The sequence below is a fragment of the Enhydra lutris genome, unplaced genomic scaffold (genome assembly GCF_002288905.1).
Source record: "Enhydra lutris kenyoni isolate GAN:26980312 unplaced genomic scaffold, ASM228890v2 scaffoldscaffold3, whole genome shotgun sequence".
Taxonomy (NCBI): Eukaryota; Metazoa; Chordata; class Mammalia; order Carnivora; family Mustelidae; genus Enhydra; species Enhydra lutris.
Window position 1 is genome coordinate 41,728,031 of NW_019154087.1, and position 24,356 is coordinate 41,752,386.

A 24,356-nucleotide genomic window follows, 5' to 3' on the forward strand; every position below is an offset into this window, starting at 1 on the left:
TCTACTCCCTCCAGGATTTAGCTCTAATACCCTGCCTGGCCTTGTGGTCAACAGCCTCAAAAGGCTGGTTGAGGGTGGTAACCTCGACCAGGCTGAAGATGGTAAAAAGTGTATGTTGGTGAAAGTTTGGGAAACGTAGGGGGCATAAAAACCATTCCTGTCACTGGTTCCAGCTGCATCTTCAACAGAGTAATGGACTTCACACTACAATTATGTAGGATTTTTAGGATGACGTGAATGGGGAAGGACAGAATATGAGGGAGATTGCAGAGCAAAAGAAAACCTAAGGAGAAGCTCTGGGATTAAAAACTCCCGAGGCACAGTGAGTCCATCCAACTTCCCTGAGCTATCTACTCCGGCAGGCGGGTGTGGTTTGTGGAAAATATGAAGAACTAAGCCAGTGGTTGCTATTTTCTTTTTTTAAGACTTTATTTATTTATTTGACAGACAAGAGATCACAAGCAGGCAGAGAAGCAGGCAGAGAGAGAGGAGGAAGCAGGCTCCCTGTTGAGCAGAGAGCCATGTGCGGGGCTTGATCCCAGAACCCTGGGATCATGACCTGAGCCGAAGGCAGAGGCTTTAACCTGCTGAGCCACCCGGGCGCCCCACCAGTGGTTGCTATTGAAGGTCAGAACTTACTGTTCCTCAAGTGTCCTGGTTCTTGACAAGTCTGGTGAGAGACTGCATCACTGTATTTAAATACCTTTATTTAAATAAAAGGACATTTGTCAGGTTGACAGTGTGAAGACACAAGCTGCCAGCCTTGATAAAATTAAACTGAGATCTTCAAATAAAGGTAGAGTGAACCCCTAACACATTTTAATCGTATTCCTTGGATTTAAAGCCTTGTAGGGGATCTCTCACTAATTATGGCTATCCTCTCTCTGCCCTCAGGGTAATGTTGCTTCCCTACAACTCTAGCCCAATCACACACTCGACCATTCCCTTACAATAAAATAAATGAGAAGTGGCTGAAATGTTTACATTAGACTTTACCAAAAACGCCGGAGGATAACAGAACAGAAATAAACAGGTTACATCCAACCAGGTAATTTGACTGACAAATTACAACTTGCCCACTTAACCTCGGGGGCCCCTGGTTATCTACGGACCCACCACCAGGTTACTTGGGAAGGCATTCTTTCACTCCCAGACTTCTCTCATTCATCCTGGATCATCCACGCAGGGTGAGTGACATTAACTAAGTCCACCTTCCACCTCTTTCAGGAGAGACCCTCATCTCCCTACGGATGACTTCCACAGCACGATCCTGGAAGAACACGACCCAGCCATCCTGGCACCCCTCCACTACATGTGCTCCTTAAGCAGCAGGCTTTAATTACATTCAGTCACATGCATTCCACTGTTATCCAGAAATAGGGAATCCTTACAGAAGACAAGGGTCTGTACTCCCCCATGAAGTATCTTGACTGGGAAAAGGGCTAATCCAAAAAAAAAAAAAAAGTAATGATTTTGGACTCAAGCCTTCAAAGCACTCTATAAAGAAGGCTTTGCTTATTTTAAAGAAGCAGTCACCATATGCCTAGTCATAGAAGAATTTTTAGTCTGTGACAGTCAGGGGAGAAGTCATTTTAAAAACAGTGCCTGGGTGGCTCAATTGGTTAAGTGTCTGCCTTGGGCTCAGGTCATGATCCCAGGATCCTAGGATCAAGTCCCATGTCAGGCTTCTTGCTCAGTGGGAAGTCTGCTTCTGCCATTCCCTCTGCCTGTGCTCTCTCCCTTTCTCTCTGTCAAATAAATAAATAAAATATTTAAAAATCATCATAATAAAATAAAAACAATATTCAAGACACGCCCGGGTGGCTCAGTCGGTTAAGCATCTGACTGTTGATTTCAACTCAGTTCATGATCTCAGGGTCCTGGGATCAAGCCCTGGTTGGCTCCCTGCTCAGCGGGGTGTCTGTTTGAGGAGTTCTGTCCCTCTTCCTCTGCCCCACCTCCTGCTCACTCTGTCTCTCTCCAAATAAATAAATCTTTAAAAATAATTTAAAAACACACAGAAATGATACCTTGAAAGGAGAAAAATAAAACAGGAATGAGTCCATTTACTCATCTTCTAATCATCTTCCCACATACATACCGAAAAATAATCCTAAAATTAGTTCTATATCTTCACAGGGGTTTGGGTTATAGAGACATATACACTGTCAAAATGTACCAGAACACCTAAAGTTTGTGCGTTTCCTGGCATACCTGACTTATGGTTAAAGGGGAAAAACCCTGTAAATAAATACTTTAGTTAATGACATACAAGCTGAAGTATTTGGGGATCTGCAATTGACACAAGGAGCATAAGAATTAATGGATGATACAGCAATGAAGAGATGAGTACATGCGTGTTAACACAAATACAGTGCTAATAGTTTAATCTAGGAATAAGGCTTTTTACTATGAAATTCTCCCAACTTCCTGAATGTTTAAAAAGTTTCCTAATACAATGTTAGGGAAAAGAGCCACAAGAATAAACAAGTAAATATGGCAGGATCCAAGAGGCTACCAAACACGGGTAGACCCCACACGGTTCCATCACACACACCTACAGATACAACACGGGTTTAACCAGAAGTCTCCATCAGAGGGTTAAGGGGGCGGTGGTGCACCTGAGTGGCCCACCCTGCCAAGCGTCCGACTCTTGGTTTCAGCTCAGGTCCTGATCTCAGCCCGCACTGGACTGTGAGCTCAGCAGGGAGCCTGTTAGAGATGCCTGTGTGGCTCAGTCAGTTAAGGGGTTGCCTTTGGCTGGGATCGTGATCCCAGGGTTCTAGCATCGAGTCCCATGTCAGGCTCATTGCTCAGTGGGGAGCCTGCTTCTCTCTGCCTCTGCCTGCTTGTGCTCTCTCTCTCTGACAAATAAATAAAATCTTTAAAAAAATAAAAATAAAAAAGTGGTGGGTAAGTGGGAAGCACAAATTCAGCTATTAACTAGTATAGTGGCTCCGTGAAAGGCAAGGAACTGAAGAGTGGTCCTGAACTCTGTGAGGTAGACGATGACAGCTGCTGTTGGCAGAAGTGAAACAGCCTGAGCATATGTGTGCCTGCACGCTACACTAGTTTATCTGTGTGTGCGCACTGAGCAAAACCTAACCTCGCTCCTTCAAAACCTTCCGCTCTGCTCTATCGAGAAACTACAAGGGATCCAGCAGAGACACATGCATCTGGAGGAGGACATTTCAGAATCCCATTTGGAAAGCTTTCAGGGCAACCTCCTTAGCCGCCACGAGACTTAATTCACCTCTCCCTCCCCCCTCCTCCAATCTTCACCTTTGTAAAAGAAAAATCATTGTTTTTTCCCCTACTTGAGAACTAGGTTGGTTGAGGTTTCAGAAAATTAATCTCCTCCAATTCTTTTCCTACTTCTTCACGTACAGATTTAGTGCCTATAAAGGAACCACTGGAATCACATTTCCTTCTTCATATTTCAAAGTGTTTTTCCTGCAAGTACTTCCCTACAAAATTACCAAGCCAGAAAGCTCTGGGCTTTAAGGAGGGCCTGATTCTATGGTTTCCCTAGTTTAAGTTACATCTGATATCTAAGACACAAAAGGCCCGAGATTTTAGACATGCATTGTACACAAGTAAATTTGTAATACAATAGGTGGTTACCGTACACCTACCAATCTCCCTTTCTGCATATTTTCTCCCTTGAGTTGAAAAATACTACTGCAGTCAAGCTCTTCCCCACTAGATATGTTGAGGCCCCATGTCACTCAGAATTCTTTCCTTGCCGCTTTAAAAGGCTCGCTTTAGTTCTCTGCTAATGGGCTCCCTCACCTCTGACCCCTCCACGTCACCTCCTGCAACAGAGCAACGGGATGGCCACTCAAGGTCCCCGAATCCAGACAGCTGTGTATCAGTCTCCTAAGCAGCTTGGCTGAACTCGAGGAAGGCAGAGAGGAAGCTGAGTAATACACAACAGGATGGGACACTCTGGTCACCAGCATCAGACACTTGTACTTGTTAAGAGCATAGTCTCTGGAGTGAGGGATGGGTTCACACATGTGCTCCAGGACTTTCGAGTAGTGTCCTCTGGGCAAGTCATTTAAGCTGAATGTCAGCCATTTTAAAAAGGTCGTGGTCATCACAGTACCAGTTCCCTAAAACCAGTGTGAGGTTTAAGTGACTAATGCCTTATAGTACCACAGTAAACTGAAAGCACTCAGGCAAGAAAGAAAGGAGAAACCCGAAAATGTCTCCAGATGCCCCTCCAGCTGTGCTCTTTTAAAAAAAACCCAGGTTATATACTTTCCAAATTTGCAGTTTCTATCTATGCAAGGCTTTGTCCTCCCCACCACCTCTCCTTTCCTCACCACCACCTTCAGAAGTGTTTCTTCCATTTCTCCCTTTCCTACAGGACTGTGGAACCCACATGGTGCCCAGCGGCAGCCTACACACTCGCACTACCTCCTAAACAAACAGGCTAACTGACACACCTCTGAGGCCGGCACTGGGTGAGCCGGAGTCTGAACAGATGTTCTCTGAGGCACAGATATCCGCATACTTGTGAAGAGAGCAGGGGTTCAGCTCTGGCACTACAGACATTCTGAACCAAATCATTCTGTGTGTCAGGGAACGCATCCTAGGACGTCTGGCAGGATCCCTGACCTCCACCTTAGGTAATGGTAGCACGCTGTTTTCCTGGCTGTGACAATCAAATATGTTTCTAGACTTTGCCAAATATCCCAGAGGGCGGTGGGGGTAAAATAACCTCCTTCTCTTTTCCCTGCCTCCCCTGTGTTGAGAGGCACTGCTGGAGAGTATCAGAAATATTCCCCCAAGTCACAGCATTCGTTTCCTGCTGAAGCAGCAGCTACCACAATCGGCATATTCAGAACAGGCACGGGAAATCGTAATGACTACATCTGTGACATGTCAAAACTCTGTCACTACTAGCTACGGCCGACAGGGTAAGTCACAAACTCAAAGCTCGAACTGTACCAAAGGTTCAAAACTGTTGTAAGAATTAAGTGAGCTAATGCATACATAAGTGCGTAGCCCAGGGCCTGGCAAAGGGTAAGTATTCACTACCCCCTGAGCTACTATTAGTAAGCATATACAGGTTCTCCCCTCACCCATTCTTTCTATGTTCCTCCCACCTATCTCCCCAAGGACAAAGTAAAATAATTCAATACTAAACACAGTACAATGGTCCCTAGAGCTGATAACATATGCAGTGGGGTAAGACCAGAAGAAGAAAAGGAGAATCCAAGAATGGCAGGAGAAGTATGGTGTCCTGCAGCAGAGGCAAAGGTGTACACACATTCCCACTCAACAGGAAGAGGCAGAAGGATGCCTGTTCACTCCAAAACGATTTCTTATAAGGAAGCAGCATCCTGAAAGAGGAAGGGTACAAGGAATTTCACATCTTCTATCCAGGAAAGTTCCATCCACATAATTCTCCCTTTTCAAATAGTACAGGGGTTCTCTGAGTTACAAATACCCCACAGCTTCAAATAGTTGTATTGTCTCTCCTTAATTCCCCATGCAGTAAGTAACCAAGTTGTGGGGAAAAGGCACTTCCCAGCGCAGGGCACTAGCAAACACTGACCTCACATTTCTTCTGTATGTTTCTTCACCCTGAGAGGAATTTTACACATACTAGGTTGCCCTACTCTCATCTCGTTCCCTTTTCCTGTTTCATACACCTCAGTTATGAGACACACACACAAAAAAATGCTCCATTTTCTCCATCCCTCTTTTCCTCCATAGTAAACCAAGAAGCACTGACCAAACAGGTAAGTGTATTAAGGACAAAGATGACATTTATGTGAGTCTAGAGTAGATGAGTAGAGGCTGTGAGGCAGCTGTCACTTGCCGGCTCTGTAACCATGATCAGTCAATCACTGAGAGTCAGTCACTTAATCTCCATGAGCCTCAGTTTCTTTATCTGTACAATGGCAGGGATAACCCCTGCCCTACAGATTCAATGATATCAATTATGTGAATTCTTGGCTCAAAGCTCAAAACATAAAAGAAGGCACAATAAAAGGACTGCTATTATCATATGCCAAAATTATACATAATGTCTGTATCCTTCAAATACCCAAAGTTTACCAACAGAAATACTCCCAAGAGAATTCATTTTTTCCACCTTTTCTCCCTATTAAACCTAAAGGTCCCTTACAACACTCATCCCTCTCACCAAAAGAACCAACTTAAGCAGAAGATACTGTCTTATTCAAGCATGATTCATCTGCCTTGTTTAATCAATTGTACTGTTTTCCATTATTTTACCACATGTTTGACATTTTGGCACCATAAGTGAAGAAACATTCCGGGTTCAGCCTGGGGCCTAACCTTATCACATGATTTTCGTTGCTACTTCTGCAAAATATTTTCTGTGCTCCAAACCCATTTCTGGAAGAAGAGCAGTTTGTAAATAGGAAACCATGCATGCTTTCTTTTTAAATTCCCACCATCTATTGAAATAACATCCACTCTTATTCAATTCAACTATGAAATTCAGCAATTCAACTATGAAAACATAATGAAAGAAATGATTTTGAATTAAATAAGAAAGGTTTCCTCTCCCCTTCCCCCCACCCCTCCCCCCCCAAAAAAGATTACAGTGGCTCTTGCTGTCCTATTTGGGCACAATTTTTAAAGAAATTCTATAAACATACAAGACCTAAATTTTTCTATTCCTGATAATCTAAACAATTGAAAGTTTATAAAGTTAAAGACAACTGCCAAAAATCTGTTTATTTCCTTATCACTTTTAAAATGAGATCACGAAAGCAAGAACTGCAATTTTTTTATTGGCTAATTTTACTTTTTTATTTTTTAGGGATTTTATTTATTTATTTGACAGACAGAGATCACAATTTGGCAGAGAGCCCAATTGGGGGGGGGGGGGGCTTGATCCAGGACTGGGGGATCATGACCCGGGCTGAAGGCAGAGTCTTTAACCCACTGAGCCACCCAGGCGCCCCTTTTTATTGGCTAATTTTAAACTAACATTTCAAAGTACAATGAGAAATGACCATTTCAGTCTGCATTAGGATTCCAACCTCTGCTGAGGCAACATCTGTGTTTGGTGTGAGCACATGTATACATGTAACCTGTGTGTACGAACAGAAAAGAATCCCAGGTCTTCGATTTTTAGTTTGTGAGCTATACTAGTAGCTCTTCTTCAATTATGACAGTCTTATAAATAAACACAAATGAGCGAAGCTCATAAATATGGTATTCAGAGTAGTTTCCATACCCAGCATCATGAACAGACAGTAACACCTATGTGTGGCAGTATGTTAATATCTGTCACTACCTTGGCTCCTAGCAGAAGGTATAAAATAACACCTTGCTTTAGTCAATATTAACTAGGCTGCTTTTGGCTTTTAAAAATATACTCTTAGCATGGCATTTCTAAGCACAAAAAGAACTTAAAGTCTTATGTTCCTCTTCAAATTTAAGACAAAATGACAAATCTAAAATAAAAAATCACAACAGCCTAAAGTAACCACCACTTCATCTTTTTCCCCACACATTCAATAAATCACCTATCAAGCATATATCAAGAATGATTCAAAATTTTGCAACATTTATGTGTAAAGAAAAAGTGGAAAAGGAACAAGAATGAATTGTTTGGTCAGGTTGTTGAAAATTACAGAAGATGCTTCCCTTAATTAAAATTAACTTTAATATATTATTGCTTTTGTTTTTACTGAACTACAGAACATTTCAACGAGTTGAAATTGCATCTATTATGGTCAAGAAAAAGTGAATGAAAAAAAGTCTGCTCAGAAGTGAGATCCTCTCAGGGCACCTGACTGACTCAATCAGTGGAGCATGTAACTCTTCATCTTGGATTGTGAGTTCAAGCCCCACGCTGGGTGCAGAGATTACTGAAAAATAAAATCTTAAAAAAAGAAAGTTTTAAAAAAGAAAAGAAAACAGATCTTTTCTACAGCAACAGAGACCACAAAATCCTCCTTCTGCCTAAAGTCCAATATAAGTCACCTATAGAAATATGATTCCACTCCAGAGAGATTAACAATGCATTCCTCTGGGACAAAAGCAAATGTGTATCTTCACTTCCTCCTGGAGAAACTGAGGCAAACAAGATTTCCCAGACATCCCCCAGATAAACAAGCGTGTCTGCCTAGTGATTCAGGAGTCCCTGGCACCCAAACCTACTCTTTTCCACTCCATGAAAATCTGCAAAGAACAGAGTAATCCTGAGAGAACTCCAAAAGCACAAGTAAAGTATGGCTCTCTCCCGTATCAACACACATTGTAAAGGTACAGTGATTGAGTCTGGCAATGGCTCTTGAATAGAGAGAACAGGATGGCTACTCTGGAGGGAGAGGAGAAGGCTCTAGAACCCTCACCTCTTAAACCAAAATAAAATCCACACAGATAAAAGATATAAAGATACGGCTTTTAAAAAAATATATCACCAATACTCAAAGAAACCTTCTGGAAGAAGACTTAAGGAATTAAGACTTTGCAGGGAGGCAACTTAAAATGAAGACATAACAATTATGAATATCTACGCAACAGAAGAACCATGTCAACATTCGTAAAGCAAAAACTTCAGAAGATTATTAGGAGAAATAAAAGCTCATTGACCGTATCAGACTCATTTTATCTCTCAGTCCACAAAATGGACAAAAATAAGAATATAGAAATTATGTAACACAGGTCTAACGCACAAACCCACATTTAACTCTGGACCCTGAAGGTAAAGAATACACATTCTTCTTCTATGTTCACAATACGTTCATAAAATTATCACATATTATGCCACAAGAGGTCCACAACTAAATATGTTTGGTTGAAAATGACTGCAAAGCAGAGGTACAGGAGAGATGAGGTGATAATGAACACAGGATCCCTGATGTAACTCGTATAACCAAACACAGCTGTGACGCAGGCGGCGGGAAGAACTTTCAGTTCCTATAGTAGTTCCTTGTGATCACATTTTTTCAAGAAGCCACAGAATCCCTTGAGAAAGAGGTACTTACACCAGCTGCTACTTCCTAAAATACCCAAGGTAGAAGATTATCTATTTCCTATTTCTGAGAGACTAAAAGAACTCCACCTTCCACTGTGTTTTCACATTTAATTATCTTCAATGAGAAGTTCGTTCCTGGGCTTTTTCTTAAACCCCGGAACACATATAACTTATTAATTCAAGATCTGTTTTGGGCAGAGGGGGAGGCCATCTTTCACCACACTTCCTATAGCAGTCTTTCACACGCATAAAAGGTCGCTTTGTAAATTAACCTTCGTATTTAATAGCCAGGCTAAATATCCTCCTTACTGTCTACATCTTCACTTCCTCATGACTGGACTCCCTGAGCTGGGACTTCCCTAATTCTATCGCCAATCCTTATTTGATGGCTTTCCAAACTAAGTGTACTATCACATTTCTTTTCCACATGTTTAACTTGTTTATATTTATGCACCAATTAAGGCAAGTTCTTCGAAAACATAGTCCCTATTTTAAAAGTACAATTTGTTATGGAACTCATTTTGGCTTTATCAAAAAACAAAATAAAACAAAACACAGGGCTGAGTTTTGATAGAATTAATCCACAAAAATAATTTTTATTTCAAGAAACTGCCTCATGGCAGTATTTCCTAAAACCATACTTGCCCTGTTGAAAAAATGCTACCTTTCCACTATCATCACTTATTTCCATGTATATTCTGAAAGGGCAATTACTTTTAACACACATCATGACCTGCTTTTTCTCCACTTCAGGTCAACTTTGTCAGAGGTCCTTGAGACTGACGTGAGATCAAGTTCCACACTCCATTATTCTCTGTCACGACATCCCATTTGTTTTTGTCATGGTGCTTTAACAGTTTGTGATTGTTTCATTGGCCAGTTTAACTTTCTGTCCTCCACCCAACCTCCCCACCCTGCCACCAGCTCTGAGAGTCTCTTCACATGGGGGAGGCAGACAGATGGGTCTTAACCAGCTTAGAGCCCTGCACACACTGTGGCCAGCTCTCAGTGAGCAGCGAGGCATTCATCAATACACAATATGGATAATATTAAAAGCACTGTGAACTGGTCACAGCCATAAAGCTATTAATGCTGATATAATCTTTAAAGGGGGTAGGTACATTAATCCCCAGAAGCAGTGAATTCCAGTGACATGCCATAATGTTCTGAGGCTCCAAAGCTGAAAGCACACTGGGCAGACTCATGAAAGGCAGCCATGTAGGAGACTGCAAACCAGGGCCTCACAGCTCTTTTACAGAAAAGCAGCAGGAGTGCTGAAAAGATGATTCACTTTCACTACCATCACTCACACACACACACACACACACACACACACACACATCTAAAGACAACTTCAGAGCATTTCATGAAGTATTTTTGTTCATAAAATAGATCTATCTTTTCCTGAAGTTTGGAACACACGACCGACTGGGGGCATATGGTCACCACCTTCCTCTAGCAGGACCCAAGTTTTAAAGATAATTTCCAGAAGCTCCACGCAGATAACCTATCTCTGCATGCAAGACTGCAGTGAATGGGAACAGCTAATTTTTGCCTGAATGTTTTTATTTAAAAAAGAAAATGCATTTAAATGACAATATCTAGGTTTATTTTGCAGTTCTGAAATAAGGGATTTATATATGTTTATAAAATGTATATATGTAAAATTTATATATATTTACAAAATGTAGTTTAATATAAATATTTAACAAAAACATATACAGCTATTTGCGGGGTTTATGAGCTGTGTGTTGAAGATTCACTTCCTATTTTGACAAAAACATGCACTTATAACTTTAAATGTTAATTTGGTTTTAAGTATTCCTGGATACAAGTTTCTTCGTCAAAAAGCCCAACCAATTTTATATATACTATAAAGTATTTTCTATGAAAAAACTGCTGTTGTGTTTTTAAGCCACAAGTATTTAAAATATCATTTTAATAATCAAATGCAAAACTGATCAGATCTCAGAACCACCAGTTCCACAGTTCAGCTGCCTCTAAAGATAGCAAAATAACTTGCAAAAAATTGACTGAATTAGATCAATTTGGATATGGGCTAGGGTGGACATATAGTCTGAAAACAGTTCAGTGGTTTTTTTTTCCAAAAGTAAAGCATAAAACTATCCCAGGACCCAGCAATTCAACCAAGCAAAAAAGGAAAATGTACGTCTACATAAAGACTTGCATGCAAATGTTCACAGGAGCATTATTCCTAAGTCCCCACCCCTAACCTATGAACACAAACACACACACATGAGAGAGAGAGAGAAACAACCAGTCCATCATATTCAAGCAGCAGATTGCTATTCAGTTATTATAAGGAGAGAACTGATACATGCTATGCCATAGATGAACCTCAAAAAAAAATCGTGGAAGTGAAAAAAGCCAGATGTTAAAAACCACAAGATTCCATGTAGGTGAAGTACCCACAGAAAGCCACATTTACAAACAAAAAGATTTTTGTACGGGGCAAGGAACACGGATTACCTATAAATGGACATAAGAGACCTTACTGGGGAGATAAGCTGTCCTAAAAATGATTTATGGTGGTGGCTGTATCACTTAGTAAAAATAATAAAATTGTACACTTGAAATGGGCAACTCTTATGATATGTAAAATATACTTCAAAGCTGTACAGGGAAAGAAAAAAAAACTTGGGCTAAGAAAATAATTCATAAAATGAGAAATAACATAAGAGATAAAAAGATCTGGGTGACAGTGAATGTATCCTGATTAAAGCAAGCTACTCCTCTCCCCCTTCTGCCAAAAAAGTCATTTACCAAGCAGCCACAGACCAAGTAGGGATAAAGTTTCTACTCCACTCTTTAAAATAATAGGTAACACCAACACCTTGGAGGTACCACCAGAATATGGGTGACCTCAGGAAGAAACCAAGTTTTATTCTAGAATTATCATGAGAACTGTCATGATCTTTTCAATGCCTATGAATTAAAGTCCACATTATGTAAATCTAATGATTTTCACTTTATCCTTAGAAAAACATGACTTAAAATAAGAAAAATATGAAGCTGTTTGTAAGAATAAGGCAGCTCTCAACCATCGGCAAAATGATAAAAATTATCAAACTCAATCTTTTATTAACTTCCAATCTGGTTAGGGGTTTTCTTGTCTTCTGGGCACAGTTCCCATTAAAAACAAACTGTTTAATCAGTATTCTGAATTTTACTAAAACCAAGTGACACAACAAGCAGGCAACATTCATCTCTTTATTCTTTCCAACATTTTCAGCTTGAAACTGATTTTGGAAACAAATGTAACATACTGGGTTCCACTGTATCTTTTTACAATGCTAATGTTAGTATATGTGCCTGCCTAATTTCTTTCCTGCAGTGCAAAGTTTATATTTACACAGCTTTTTTAAATGGAGAGTTAGCACAAGCATGGTTTAACTCTAAAAGAGAAGTGAGGGGTAAAGAGAGCTACACCAACTGCAAAATAACAGAAAACCCTAATTCTTAGAAGTGTAATTACAGATCAACGCTACTTGGGGAAAAAATGAGAGTTAGCTATGTGTTCCTGCCCAGAATTTTGTACCAATAAATATCCCTTTTAACAAATTTTTTAAAGTATTTAAAATTCAACATATTAACTCAAGAGGTTCTGTTTTCCTTTAAAAACACACACACCAAAATCATAATATCATGTACTCGAGACAGCTAACACTATCAACTTACTAGGTAGGCCATCTTACTTAGAAATGTCTATGGTAAAATATTAATTTATCAATCAGGAGAAAAAATAAGTAATTTCTGCAAAACCAGGAACGGGTTTCATTCCTTTACACAAAACAAAGGGAACTGGTTAGTTTTATACCACTTTCCAAAAATTTACATCCACAGTAAATCAGGTACACCTGCATTTTTAAGGCAACAAGAATAAGGGGAGCAATTTAACAAGTCATCCAGATGCACATTTTCAGAATGAAAGTCGGGTGAGAGACCAGGCTCTATCATGACCACATATACTACATGCACCAAATCAAAATTTAATTACACTGCAGGACACCATTTGTGAATTGTGCTACATATTTTATCAACTGCTCCCCTTTTGACAGGGCCATTTCCTGAAGGAAAGTTCCAAGAACTGTAAAGTTACAACACCTACATACCAGAAAGTGTTTCCTGAATTTTGCTACATGAACTAACATCTGCTATAATTTGAACATTTACTTCCCAGTAGGAATCCCATTTAAAATTTTTGTTGAACATTATTTGTTCAACAATAGTAGATGCAGACAATGTTTTGTTAAAACAACAACAACAAAAAACCCCAAAACCACCACTACCACCACCTTTCAGTTTCATACAGTTTGGATATAACTGACCAATTCACAGTTGTAACTTTTCCCCTGGGAACAAAAACATCTGCCACCTGATAAACTGGAGTATGTGTGGTAGAGTATGCATTCGTAGTTTTGGGAGGCAGCCCAGAACAGGAGAGGGCAAATTAAATATCCAGGCCCCTGAGAAGAAACAATTCTTAGGAAAGTGCTGCATAATCAAACTTGGGCATTACTTCTTGCTATCTTCCTTTTCCTTTTATTTCTTAAATTTTAAGTGCATCTGGACACTTCAGCAGTTAGTTTGTAACAGATACATAAATTTACAGAGATACAGCCTACTTTTCCTATCAACCTCTTGTCTATTTCAATGGGGGAAGGAGGCCATGTGTATATATCAGGATATATTAAGTCAAAATGTAACTGCACTGCCTATCTCTCACACACATATCTCTCACATACAGACTCCATTTCACAAAGGGTAGTAGGGTGGGCCTCTGGCCTCAAAGAAGGTCTCCACCCAAGCTCCACCCCAGACCTGTCCAATCAGTATGGCGGAGAGGGGGTTGAATCGACACATTGGCAAGCACTCCTGGTGATTTTAGTGTCTAGTCAAGTTTGAGAACCTTGAACTTAATAGGACTACACTGCATCTAAAATATTCTTTTCTCTAACTGACAGTCCAGCAGTAAGCAACACCAAAAAGAAATGCAAGATCATGTGGGGTAAAATACAGGTAAGCCAGTGACTCAAGAGTTAACATCCTTAACTCTCTTCTAGCCCACCCAAAGGATCATATCATGTCAGCCCACAAGTCTCCAAGTATTCATTATCACATGAGCCATTATGGAGGAACAACAATAGTTTTAGAGTGTGGTCAAATTGTGGGTGCCCTTTGAAGGGTGCCCTTTAAAATACCTAATACCAAAGTAATGGCCATTTAGGTATCAACTGACAATATATATTTCCTCCTTCAGTTAGCTTCCGTTCTTTTTGACAAGATGTCACTACTGGGATTCCTCTTACTATATTAACTTGACATCAAATTCCTGCCTGAGTAATAGCCTTAAGAATCTGGTCATTCAATCAGGTTAAATTAAAAACAAAGCCAATAAACCATAACAAGGAAACACGTTCACCAGAGAACAAGACTTGCAGGATATTAAGTCCGCTGGCTTTGTGGCTGTTGGGTTAAGCTTTAACTCACTGGGGATAGCTTGGAAAAGGGAAAAGTTTGCACAGAGGAAAGATTCTCAACACTGATCACTGCCAAAACACAAAAAGTCCACACTTGGGATTGTTTTGAAGTTAATTTTTACTTTAGGGTCTCCAGGGCATTAATACCAAGAGATCTTATTTTTCCTCTTGAGGCCTAAAGCTAAGCACCACCTGACACATTTGTATTTGAGAAAGGTATTACTGTGCATTCTACCTGCTTTATTATTCGAGCAAATGAATACATGTATACTCATAATAAAATTAACAACAATCTGAAGCAGAGCTAAAATACTACAACGTTATCTCTCCCAATTGTTTTCACTTACGTAAAAAAGGTAATCATGTAAGCTGCTGTAAAGTTATGTACACACCCTATGCCAACAAAATGTAACTGAACCACAACAGAGATTATGATATTCAAGCTTGTTATGTTTATACTTCTGAGCCAAGAAACTTTGTCCTAAAGATGCAGACTGAACTTCCAACTAGTACGGAGGGGAAAATCAGAATACACTACTCGCTGTAGTTCTCACTACAACTCATGTACAGGACTTTCTCTTTTAAAAGACAGATTCTGGAATTAAGTTTATTTGCCAATCTTGGAAAACAAACGAAATAGAGAAATTCCCTAATAGAAAACTAAGTTTATATATTTAGAAGCAATCAAATTGTATGTTATACCTCAAAGCAGTAATGAAGATAATTGGCTTTGTAATTCCTCCACTCTACAGCTACTGGGTAATACATAGATTTGGATGTTCAAACCAACTGACAGTAGCAAAATGAGATTTCCCTGTACCCAGTACCAAAATGAGATAATCCCCATGATTAAGACAACATTTTTCATTACTGAAAATACATGAAATTTAAATTGCTTAAATGCAGCATACACTAAATTCCATTTTCAGAAGCGTATAAGAGCAGCTATTGAATACCTTTTCACAGAATCCCCTAAATCTCTTGAAAGATCACGTGCTTTAATGTTGCCAAAGAACATCCCCATAAACCAGCTGACTGAAAAAATGACTCAATTCTCTTTCTTTATCTTGGAAGAAGCTGTCGTCTGTGAGTCAGGAAGCTCAGCTGGCTTCTCAGGATGAACCAGAAGGAAATCACTTAAGAGACCTGTCTGTGTTTCTCTTCTGTCAAGGACACTGTTTACAATGGCGTCATAAGGGAAAAAATGAAGACATTCACTGGGTCAGAATACTGCATAAATTATTTCCCTCTTGAAATCACTTCCTTGAACCGCACTTTCCAAAATACCGGAGCATTCTTCTTTGATATTTGCTCATACTCCATCAGAGCTTCTTTGCTTTCATGAATTTTCTTCTAGGGTAATCAGCAGTTCACAAATCAGGAGGGCAGAGGACAGAGCAAAACTGGTTCTACACCAGTTTAAGAGCAATGCTTTTTGCAATGGAAAAATTTCCCTCACCAGTCAGAGATCCACCAAAAACCGGCTTCATAATAATCTTGGGAACAATCTGATTCTGCTTTATTATTATTATTTTTTTAAACTTCATTAACTTCAGTCAAATTCAAACAAAAACGCTGTGGGAGAACTGACTAAACCTAATTTCCTTTTGCAATTTGTCTGAAAGTGCTTTCTTGCAAGATGTGCTCAGCCACCAGATGCTACTCTCCTACAGAATTTCAACTCGCCCCTCCCCTCCCTCTTGGGGGCAGGGAGCAGAGGGCTTCCCCAGGAGCACAAGGTGCGTTTTGAAACTGGTTAATTCGTGGCTGTAGGTGAAGGTATGTATATATTCCTTTCTACAACTCAAAGATTGCTTCAAAGAAGGAGTTAGCAGAGATGAGGAACCAGACAAAGCCCTTCTTTCTGTTTTATCCATCAACACACTCCTCAATCTAAAGCAAGCTAATCCTCACAGCAAAATTTAAATCTTCAAACTACTAAGATTCCAAAGGCTTGGCATTCTCAAAAGAGGGCATGCCAGGTTGTATACTCTATAAAGCATTCCGAGCCTGAGATCAGATTTTGGACACTAAGGCCATGATGATCTATTTCACATTAAAGAAAGCAAGTCTGTTACAATTCCCAACAGAAAGTAGTCAATGTATCTGTTGTATTTACAGATTCCAACCTGAGAGGTGAGGCATAGCATATGTCTTGCTTTAACTGATACCGCATTTCTAAGTGGCTGCCTTTCTCTGCAACTCCAATATTCAAACCAAATATTAAATGTTTTCAAAATATTGACCCAAAATCTAATTTTTTTAAATGTAGGGAAGTGACCTCTCATTCAAGAGATGTCTCCCCACTTCTGGGAGAAAACAATGAACCACAAAGCAAAACAAAATAATCAATTTCCTACTTTTGGGCGCTCCCCCCCCCCTTATTTTTAGGTTTTAAAATGAGGGAGGGGACCGGTCAACTTCAATTTATAAAGGTTCATAAGCTAAGAAATACTTAGGTAGTCCCTCCCTCACTCAAAATACTTCTAGCTTATGCTCGAGATAGTAAAAATGTGAGACAACATCTTAAGGAGCTGACAATAGAGGACAAATACACTGCCTAGCCTATTCACATGAAAAATTAGTGATATACCAACCATAAGCATCAAATGAAGAATATTACCTTACAGCAATGCCAAACCATGACAGAAAAGTGCCATGGCCATCTCATGTATTCACTGTCAGGGCCAAAAAATTCATTTTCATCCAAGTTCTCATCTACCTGTTCTACTAAGGAAAAAAAAAAAAAGTCAAACTATTTTAAATAGTGCACCATGAAACGACTGTGTTTAGAACAAATTGAGCTATGAATCTTAGGGCCAATAAGTCCAACAATCCAAACTAATTGTTCCAAGAGCAAACAGATACTATGGGTGGCACTTGGGCAAGATTTTACAACCCTAGATTATAAATCAGAGGTGATGGTTTTGTTTCTCTTAGCACTGCTCTCAACAATTCCACCCAGCTTGAGGTTTCCTTGAAATCCAAAAATATGTGCCATCTTCTCTTCAGAGAATCTAAAAGAGAATCTTTAGAGAATCTCAAAGATTACCTACTGTTCCACAAAACACAATGTCTAGAAGTGCCTGGGTGGCTCAGTCGGTTAAGCATCAGCCTTCAGCTCAGGTCATGATCCCAAAGTCATAGGACCAGGCCTATCCCTGCTCAGTGGAGAGCCTGCTTCTTCCTCTGTCCCCCCTCCCCACAAATAAATCTTAAAAAAGACAGACAGACAGACAAATACAACGTCTATATGAGCACGGACCACATTCCAGATCTAACTGTAGAAAATGAATACTTACAACTTGTGAGATATACTCCCATTATGCAGGCTAAGAAAACAACAGCCATCATGGCCTCAGTGGCTTTGTTCCTAATTCAGGGGCCTGTCTGAAGGCCAGGTATTAGAGCAGAATATACACAGTCCTCCTAATCCAATTACTAACAACATCAACTACCATACTGATAATTCAGATTTTTCCCTTTTGTAGCAAAGCACTTTTAGCAGAAATTGCTTTTTGTACACTTATATTGAGGCTCTGAAGCTTCCTTTTCACAGCTCACCTAAGGATTAAAGGGGAAGGTCTGGAAGTAAGGAAATGCTACAGAGCAGCTCCAGTCAGGCACTGTTCTTTCTACCTATGTGTCCTCAGGGAAGAAAAAGGCTGGCTGGGCCTCAGTTTCTTTAACTATAAATGTGAAAAATAAAAGGACTTACCTATTTAAGTGACTAAGAAAGATCAAAGACATAATCCAATTAAAGCAGCTGTGCCTGGCACACTACATGCAGTGTCCAATTAGCTATTACCTCATTTTACTCTTAAAGAGCTGAGGCACTGAAATCTCTTGCACCTGAGTTCCGATCCCAGCTCTCTGTTACTGAATTCCGTTGGATGGTATTTACTTAATTTCTTAGACCAAGGTATTTTAATCGAAGGCTTTATTCCACAGACCCCCTTGGCAGTTAAATTTCATTAAAGGTTAGCAAAACAAAGATGCAACTCTTACTTCTCACCTAAGTTTTCCCACTACTTGGTCCCAAGAACCCCTTTCTTAGAATAACCGAGAATGTGGGGGCAGGGGATAAACCATGAAACTAAGAGGATTAAACATCCAAAGCAGATATCGCACTATACGGAGTAGTTGCTTCTCTTCCTGGAAAGTTCTCTTAGGAAAAAAAATCTCGAATTTTATGTGGCCCAAACTTCAGTGTTCAAGCATCTATTTCTTTCACTGGTACACCTGGGTTTTCAGACCTGAAACATATTTAGCCCTCTAAGACATCCCCAAATCACTGTACTACATCAAATATCAACTGGAAGACCTCTATTACTTCAAATAGGTGACGCCAAACTGCTTTCTAGTAAAACTAAAAGTTAAAAAAGGACTTAAATATAACTCCTGTTTCCCTTAGCACCAGATACTGTCACAACTAAAATGAGTTCACACACAACAGTCTGACTTGTGTAATGATCACTGATGCCTTGTCATCACTCCTTAACACTCATCACAAAAAAAAGGAACCAACCATGGAAAGTCAGAGCCCGGGGTTCTTAAAAAGAGCGTTCCTCTGACAGCAACTGTAGTTCATTACCCTCTCCCCTCACCAGCCCCGGTACATTCCCGGTCTTTGCCTACTCAGCAGATTCTCGCAAGCTGTGCCGTTTGATGTGGAATACATTTTAGCAGTAAAATTTTCGATCACTCACCAGCCAAATTCTCAACCACCTTCTCCAAGGCGAGGTGTTTTTACATTAAGTGCCTCCAAAATTCCGACCAAAATACTAACCGTCCCCCCCTCCCCGCCACTTTCAAATCAAGAGACCTAAAGGGAGGTGCACAAAGAAACTAAATGAAAATTTGGGCCAAGGCAAACAAGTGAAAACAACTTAATTCCTCCGAAAATAGCAATTATTTTGGAAGACGGAAGAAATTTAACTTCTTACTTTAACTGAACCCCTCTCCTCTACTCCGCAGGAATTGTCCAGTATGCTCTCCCAACTGTTTGTCCCCCCACCCCGAGTTTTTTGTTTTTGGGTTTTTTTTGTGTGTGTGTGTTTTTTTAAATCTGACGTTAAGTAATGAACCACAGCATCGGGAATGATGAGAAAGCAATGACAAAGCTGCTTCCTGCCGGTCTTCTTCGCAGCACCCCAACCCCCCCCCCCCCACCCCCGCCCGCAACCTTCAATTACCCTAGCCACGAACACAATTTAAAAAAAGTTTCTCTCGGCGCCTGGCTTACCTTGACTGGGCTGCCATCATTCAGTTTACAGAGCTCAAGGACTTCTGTCCATCGGAGCCTTCAACCCGCGGCCCTTCCGCCAGCGCCGCGCTCACCATTTGCTGGGGCCGGGCGGGGACGGTCTCCCCAGCGCGACTCCCCGGTGTTACCGGACTACCTGCTCCCGAGCCCGGGCGTCCTCAGTGCAGCCTCGGGCTCCGGCCGTATTGGCTCCCACTAAGCCTGATGGACATCCGGGCACTGGGGCCTCTGCAGGCGAACTACACTTTGGACCAGCTCGGGGAACGTCGCGTCCGAGTGCAGAGCCAGTGAGATCCCTCGGGGCGATTTCGCAGAAGGGAAACCGGAGAAGCCCACGGCCACAGCCCACCAGCGCACAGCTCCCAGCGAGCGGCACCAGAGCTCGGGCCGGCGTCGGAAGAGAAGCGAAATCGTCTGTCGGCTCCCTGAAAGTTGCCGGAGTTCGCCCGAATACCCCCTGCCAAGAAAGTTCTGGTGGTACGGTCCGCCTCCTTAAATGGGCACGGCGCTCCGCCGGCCCGAGCCGGAGGCTGCGCCGGGCGGGGGCAGCGAGCCCGGACGCCGACGCACCCCGCGCGCCCGCTCGCTCGCGGTCGAGCCCCGCCTGCAGGCTCCTGGCTAGCGCTCTCTTGCCAGGTTTTAACAATGTACAAACACACCGCGGGAACACACAGTACCCGGCCGCTCAGAACTCCAGCTCCGATCTGAGTATTTGTTGAATATTGGGCCCCAAGAGGCCGCAGGGAGCAAGACACACAACCACAGCAGCAGTAAACCACGTTCGCTCCTTTTGATCATTCCAATGCGTGCAGTCAGGAAATGTGCAACTAACGCACCCTTGTTTTACTTTGCTCGCTTTCGGTTTTGGTTTCATTACATTGAGAAAACATTTACAAGACGCCCTTCCCTTTCTTGGGACAACATACAGATTACAAAGTAAACAATAACTCATTTTGGGGTTGGCATTTTAAAAACAATCACTGAGGATGCAAACCATCAACGTAGTGAACACTCTTCAAGAAGTACAAATCCAAACGGGTCCTACACTAAGAGGACCAGGGAAGGCATTTGAGCAGTGCCTGAAGGTAAGCAGGGCAAACCTTAGGTGGGCAGAGACGGAGGGCGGCTGGGCTACCCTATCTCGCGGGCTCCAGCAGCACACTGTAGGAACTGGAAACTTAAATGAATGCCTGCCCTGGAGACTCCTCAGTTCCCCCTGGAGCCGTTCCAGTGTTGCCCGCCTCACAAAGAGGTACTCTGGACTGTATTACTAACAAGCCATGGAATACCGGCATGTTGACCTCTGGCGAGAAAACATACAATGCTGGTAGGAAGGCCCAGTGCATTTTTACGTGTGGTTCTGGAAGTGTGATCAGTGGACTCCGGGGAGTCCCCAAGAACCTCTCGGAGGTCAGAACTATTTTTAGAGTAACACAAAGACATGGCCTGTCTTTTTCACTGTGCTGACATTTGCAGTAATGGTGCAAAAGCAATTGTAACTGCTGGCGTGTTAGCACCAACCAAGGCAGTGGCTGCAAACGGCACTAATATCTGGGCATTCTTCACCACCACACACTAGCAGGTAAAACAAGGAGCCTTTCCGAATGTCCTTAATAAAGCAAGCAGCAGGAATGACGACTTTCGTTAAATCTCAACAAGGCCTCAAGTAGAGGTCTTTTTGATGTTCTCTGTGAGAAAATGAGAAGTACACACAAACAGCTCTGCTCCTGCAGAGTGAAGGAAAGGAAAGCACTTGTGTAATTGAGTTGTGAGCTAAACCAGCTGTTTTGTCAGGGACTACCATTTTTAAGCGCAAGAACAACTAATGAACTGTGCTTTTTCCGACTTGGGTTTTCAGCAGTCATTTTCTCAAAAATGAACAAAGTGAGTCTGTTGCCTCAAGGAAAACAACTGACAGTATTTATTGCCGATGATAAAACTGGAGCTTTCAAGCATTTCGGAAAACTTTACATCTGCCACTGTGAGCTTGATAGTGTCTCAATAATTAAAAGACTTTTCCAATGAGATCAGAGGAGGACATAGTCCTGACTTCATTTTGCCTTCAACTCTGTTCTTCTTGTTGTTTTTTCCCCCTCCAGCTTTACCTGTTAACTCACGCAAGGGATCCAGTGGGCAAACATCCAGTGAGGGGAACCGAAACTACCCCCTCTAGCAATAAGGGCTGCCCTCACATCAGCAAGACCCTGCGTGACTAACCCCAAGACAATAATCAACCTGACCTTTTGCTGCTATGCTGCAGAGTACCCACCAATCTTTGTTGTGTTTTCCCTATATAAACTTAGACATATTCTCAGCACCTTGGAGACAGTTCTTAGGCCATTAGCCCATGGTATTCCTGGTACTGGCTTCACTGAAATAAATTCCTTTCTTGTTTCACCAGCCCTGGTCTCTCAGCCTTTAAATTTTGTTAGCGGTGAATGGCAGAACCTGGTTTGTCGCCGCCTCCCACCTACCCCCCTGGCCAGGTGTTCCTGCACCCTTGGGCTCCAGTAACAAATTTTCTGCTGAGTCGGGCCAGGAGCTGTGCTGCCATTTTGTCCAGCCCTCTTAGGATTCCTGGTTCTCCGAGCAGCTGGTTGCAGGGCGCCAGAGCTCGTCTGTTCATTTCCTAAATCAGGGACTACGACAGGTCGGAGACAACCACAAGTGATTAGCTGACCTCAGGCAGCTGGAGAGTGAAGAGTACAGAGCTGCCAAAACTTGTTTTGGGGACACTCCTTTCCCCTAGCCCCATATAGGCACAAACTGCCTTTGCCACATTTTGTGAAGCAGAGAAATGAACTAAGGAGTAAGTGGGCCTAAAAGACTTTTTGTTCCTAGTAAATGCACGCTGGGCCCCGTCCTTCTCTAGTTCCCTGCTGTCCAAGCTCCTTGAAACCATATTGGGCTTGCGTGGTTCATTCATATGATTTGCAACAAGGAATTTATAGAATTTGTCATTAGAAGTACTGTTAGAAGGAGAGAAGGGACGAGTGGCAAGTAGAAAAGTCAGGATATGTGTTTGTAAGCTCTCTTGAAGTGTGTGTAAGAACGGGAAGTACTATTTCCATATCCCCTCAAGGCCCCCCGAGGAGAAAACTGGCTGACTAGTCTATTTTTAGCTATGACCCTATGACTAAAAAGAAGATAGTATTTTACTGTAACACCGCCTGGCCTATGTATGTTAAGCGCAGAGGAAAGATGCTCCTGAATGACTCTCTTAGAGCTCTTCCTCCCATTCAGTTACCACCAAACAGGGCGTTTTGATTTGGCTCTAGCTTGTGGAGAAGCTGTTTGGTTCAGTTAATGAAGCCCCAACTTTTGAGGAAGAATGAATGCTACAGAGGTACTCTTAGCTTCATTTAGTGTTTCTACTGTGTTCTTTCTGAACTTTTGCCTACGAAGATGGGAGATACTTCTTTTTCCAAAGAAAGTCCATTAGGACATACTTTGAATAAATGCGGCAGAGGGCTAAAAAGCAACCAGAGAAAAAGCCTGTTTTGCAGGAGGGAAGACAGGAGATGGAGATAAAGGAATGTTAGTCCAAACTTTGAGTCTACCTCCACCCTTGCTGGGGGCACCCTGCCACCTCTGCCACCACCTCCTCCACCCTCCTGTTTCCGTACCACCACCGGTTTGGCTGGCACAGCTGGCTCCTTCATTATCCTTGGTGCTTCCAGTGCCATGGGCTCCTGCTCCCCCTACCTTCACCATCAAGGAGCAAAAAGCACCCCAAACTGTTGGGCCCCCTCTATACGAGGTGCGAACTAAAGCACCTCCCAATCAGCAGGAAGGAGTCCAGGAGCTCCCCTAGACTCAACCCACCTACTTCAGATTTCCCCCCAGGAGCCCCAGGTAAAACTGACAGTGGGGAACAAACTGATGGACTTTTTAGGGGACACAGGTGCAGAATACCTGGTATTAAAGCAAATTCAAAGTTGTTAATTAAAAAAGACATGTCTTTAGAGTTATCAGAATTAAATACAAAACTCATTCTACCAAGGTTTACTAAAGTCGAGTAAGTTCATGTTATCTCTGTTGCAATTGGTCAGCAAAAAGAAGACCCAAAGTGATGGCTAATTTAGTCTCTCTCATGAAGTAATTGTTAAAAGCAAGTCGATTTTTAAAAAGGTTTATAGAGGGGCGCCTGGGTGGCTCAGTGGGTTAAAGCCTCTGCCTTCGGCTCAGGTCATGATCCCAGGGTCCTGGGATCAAGCCCCACATCGGGCTCTCTGCTCTGCGGGGAGTCTGCTTCCTCCTCTTTCTCTGCCTGCCTCTCTTCCTACTTGTGATCTCTGTCAAAATAAAATATTAAAAAAAATAAAATAAAATGAAATAAAATAAAAAGGTTTATAGATAAAAAAAATTTTTTTTTTTAAGATTTATTTGAGAAAGAGCAGAAGCACATTCAAGGTGGGGCGGGGATGGGGGTAATTGTTAAAAGCAATTTTATGGGTAATTGTTAAAAGCAAGTCGATTTTTAAAAAGGTTTATAGGTAAATTTTTTTTTTTTTTTTTTTTTTTTTTAAGATTTATTTGAGAAAGAGAGCAGGAGCACATTCAAGGTGGGGCAGGGGTGCGGGGGTTGCAGAGGAAAACGAAGAGAATCCCAAGC

The 24,356-nt window shown here is 41.7% G+C and overlaps 1 protein-coding gene across 3 annotated transcripts in view; it reads right to left on the reverse strand.

Moving 5' to 3' along the window:
• LOC111153808 (AF4/FMR2 family member 1) overlaps positions 1–20,001 on the reverse strand; it is a 125,677-nt gene extending 105,676 nt beyond the window's left edge. For all 3 annotated transcript variants that reach the window (XM_022513065.1, XM_022513056.1, XM_022513073.1), the window contains exon 1: positions 19,721–20,001. In XM_022513065.1, the coding sequence (XP_022368773.1) occupies positions 19,721–19,740 (20 nt within the window). In that variant the 5' untranslated portion in view covers positions 19,741–20,001. The remainder of the gene's footprint in view (positions 1–19,720) is intronic.
• Between the last annotated feature and the right edge of the window lie 4,355 nt (positions 20,002–24,356).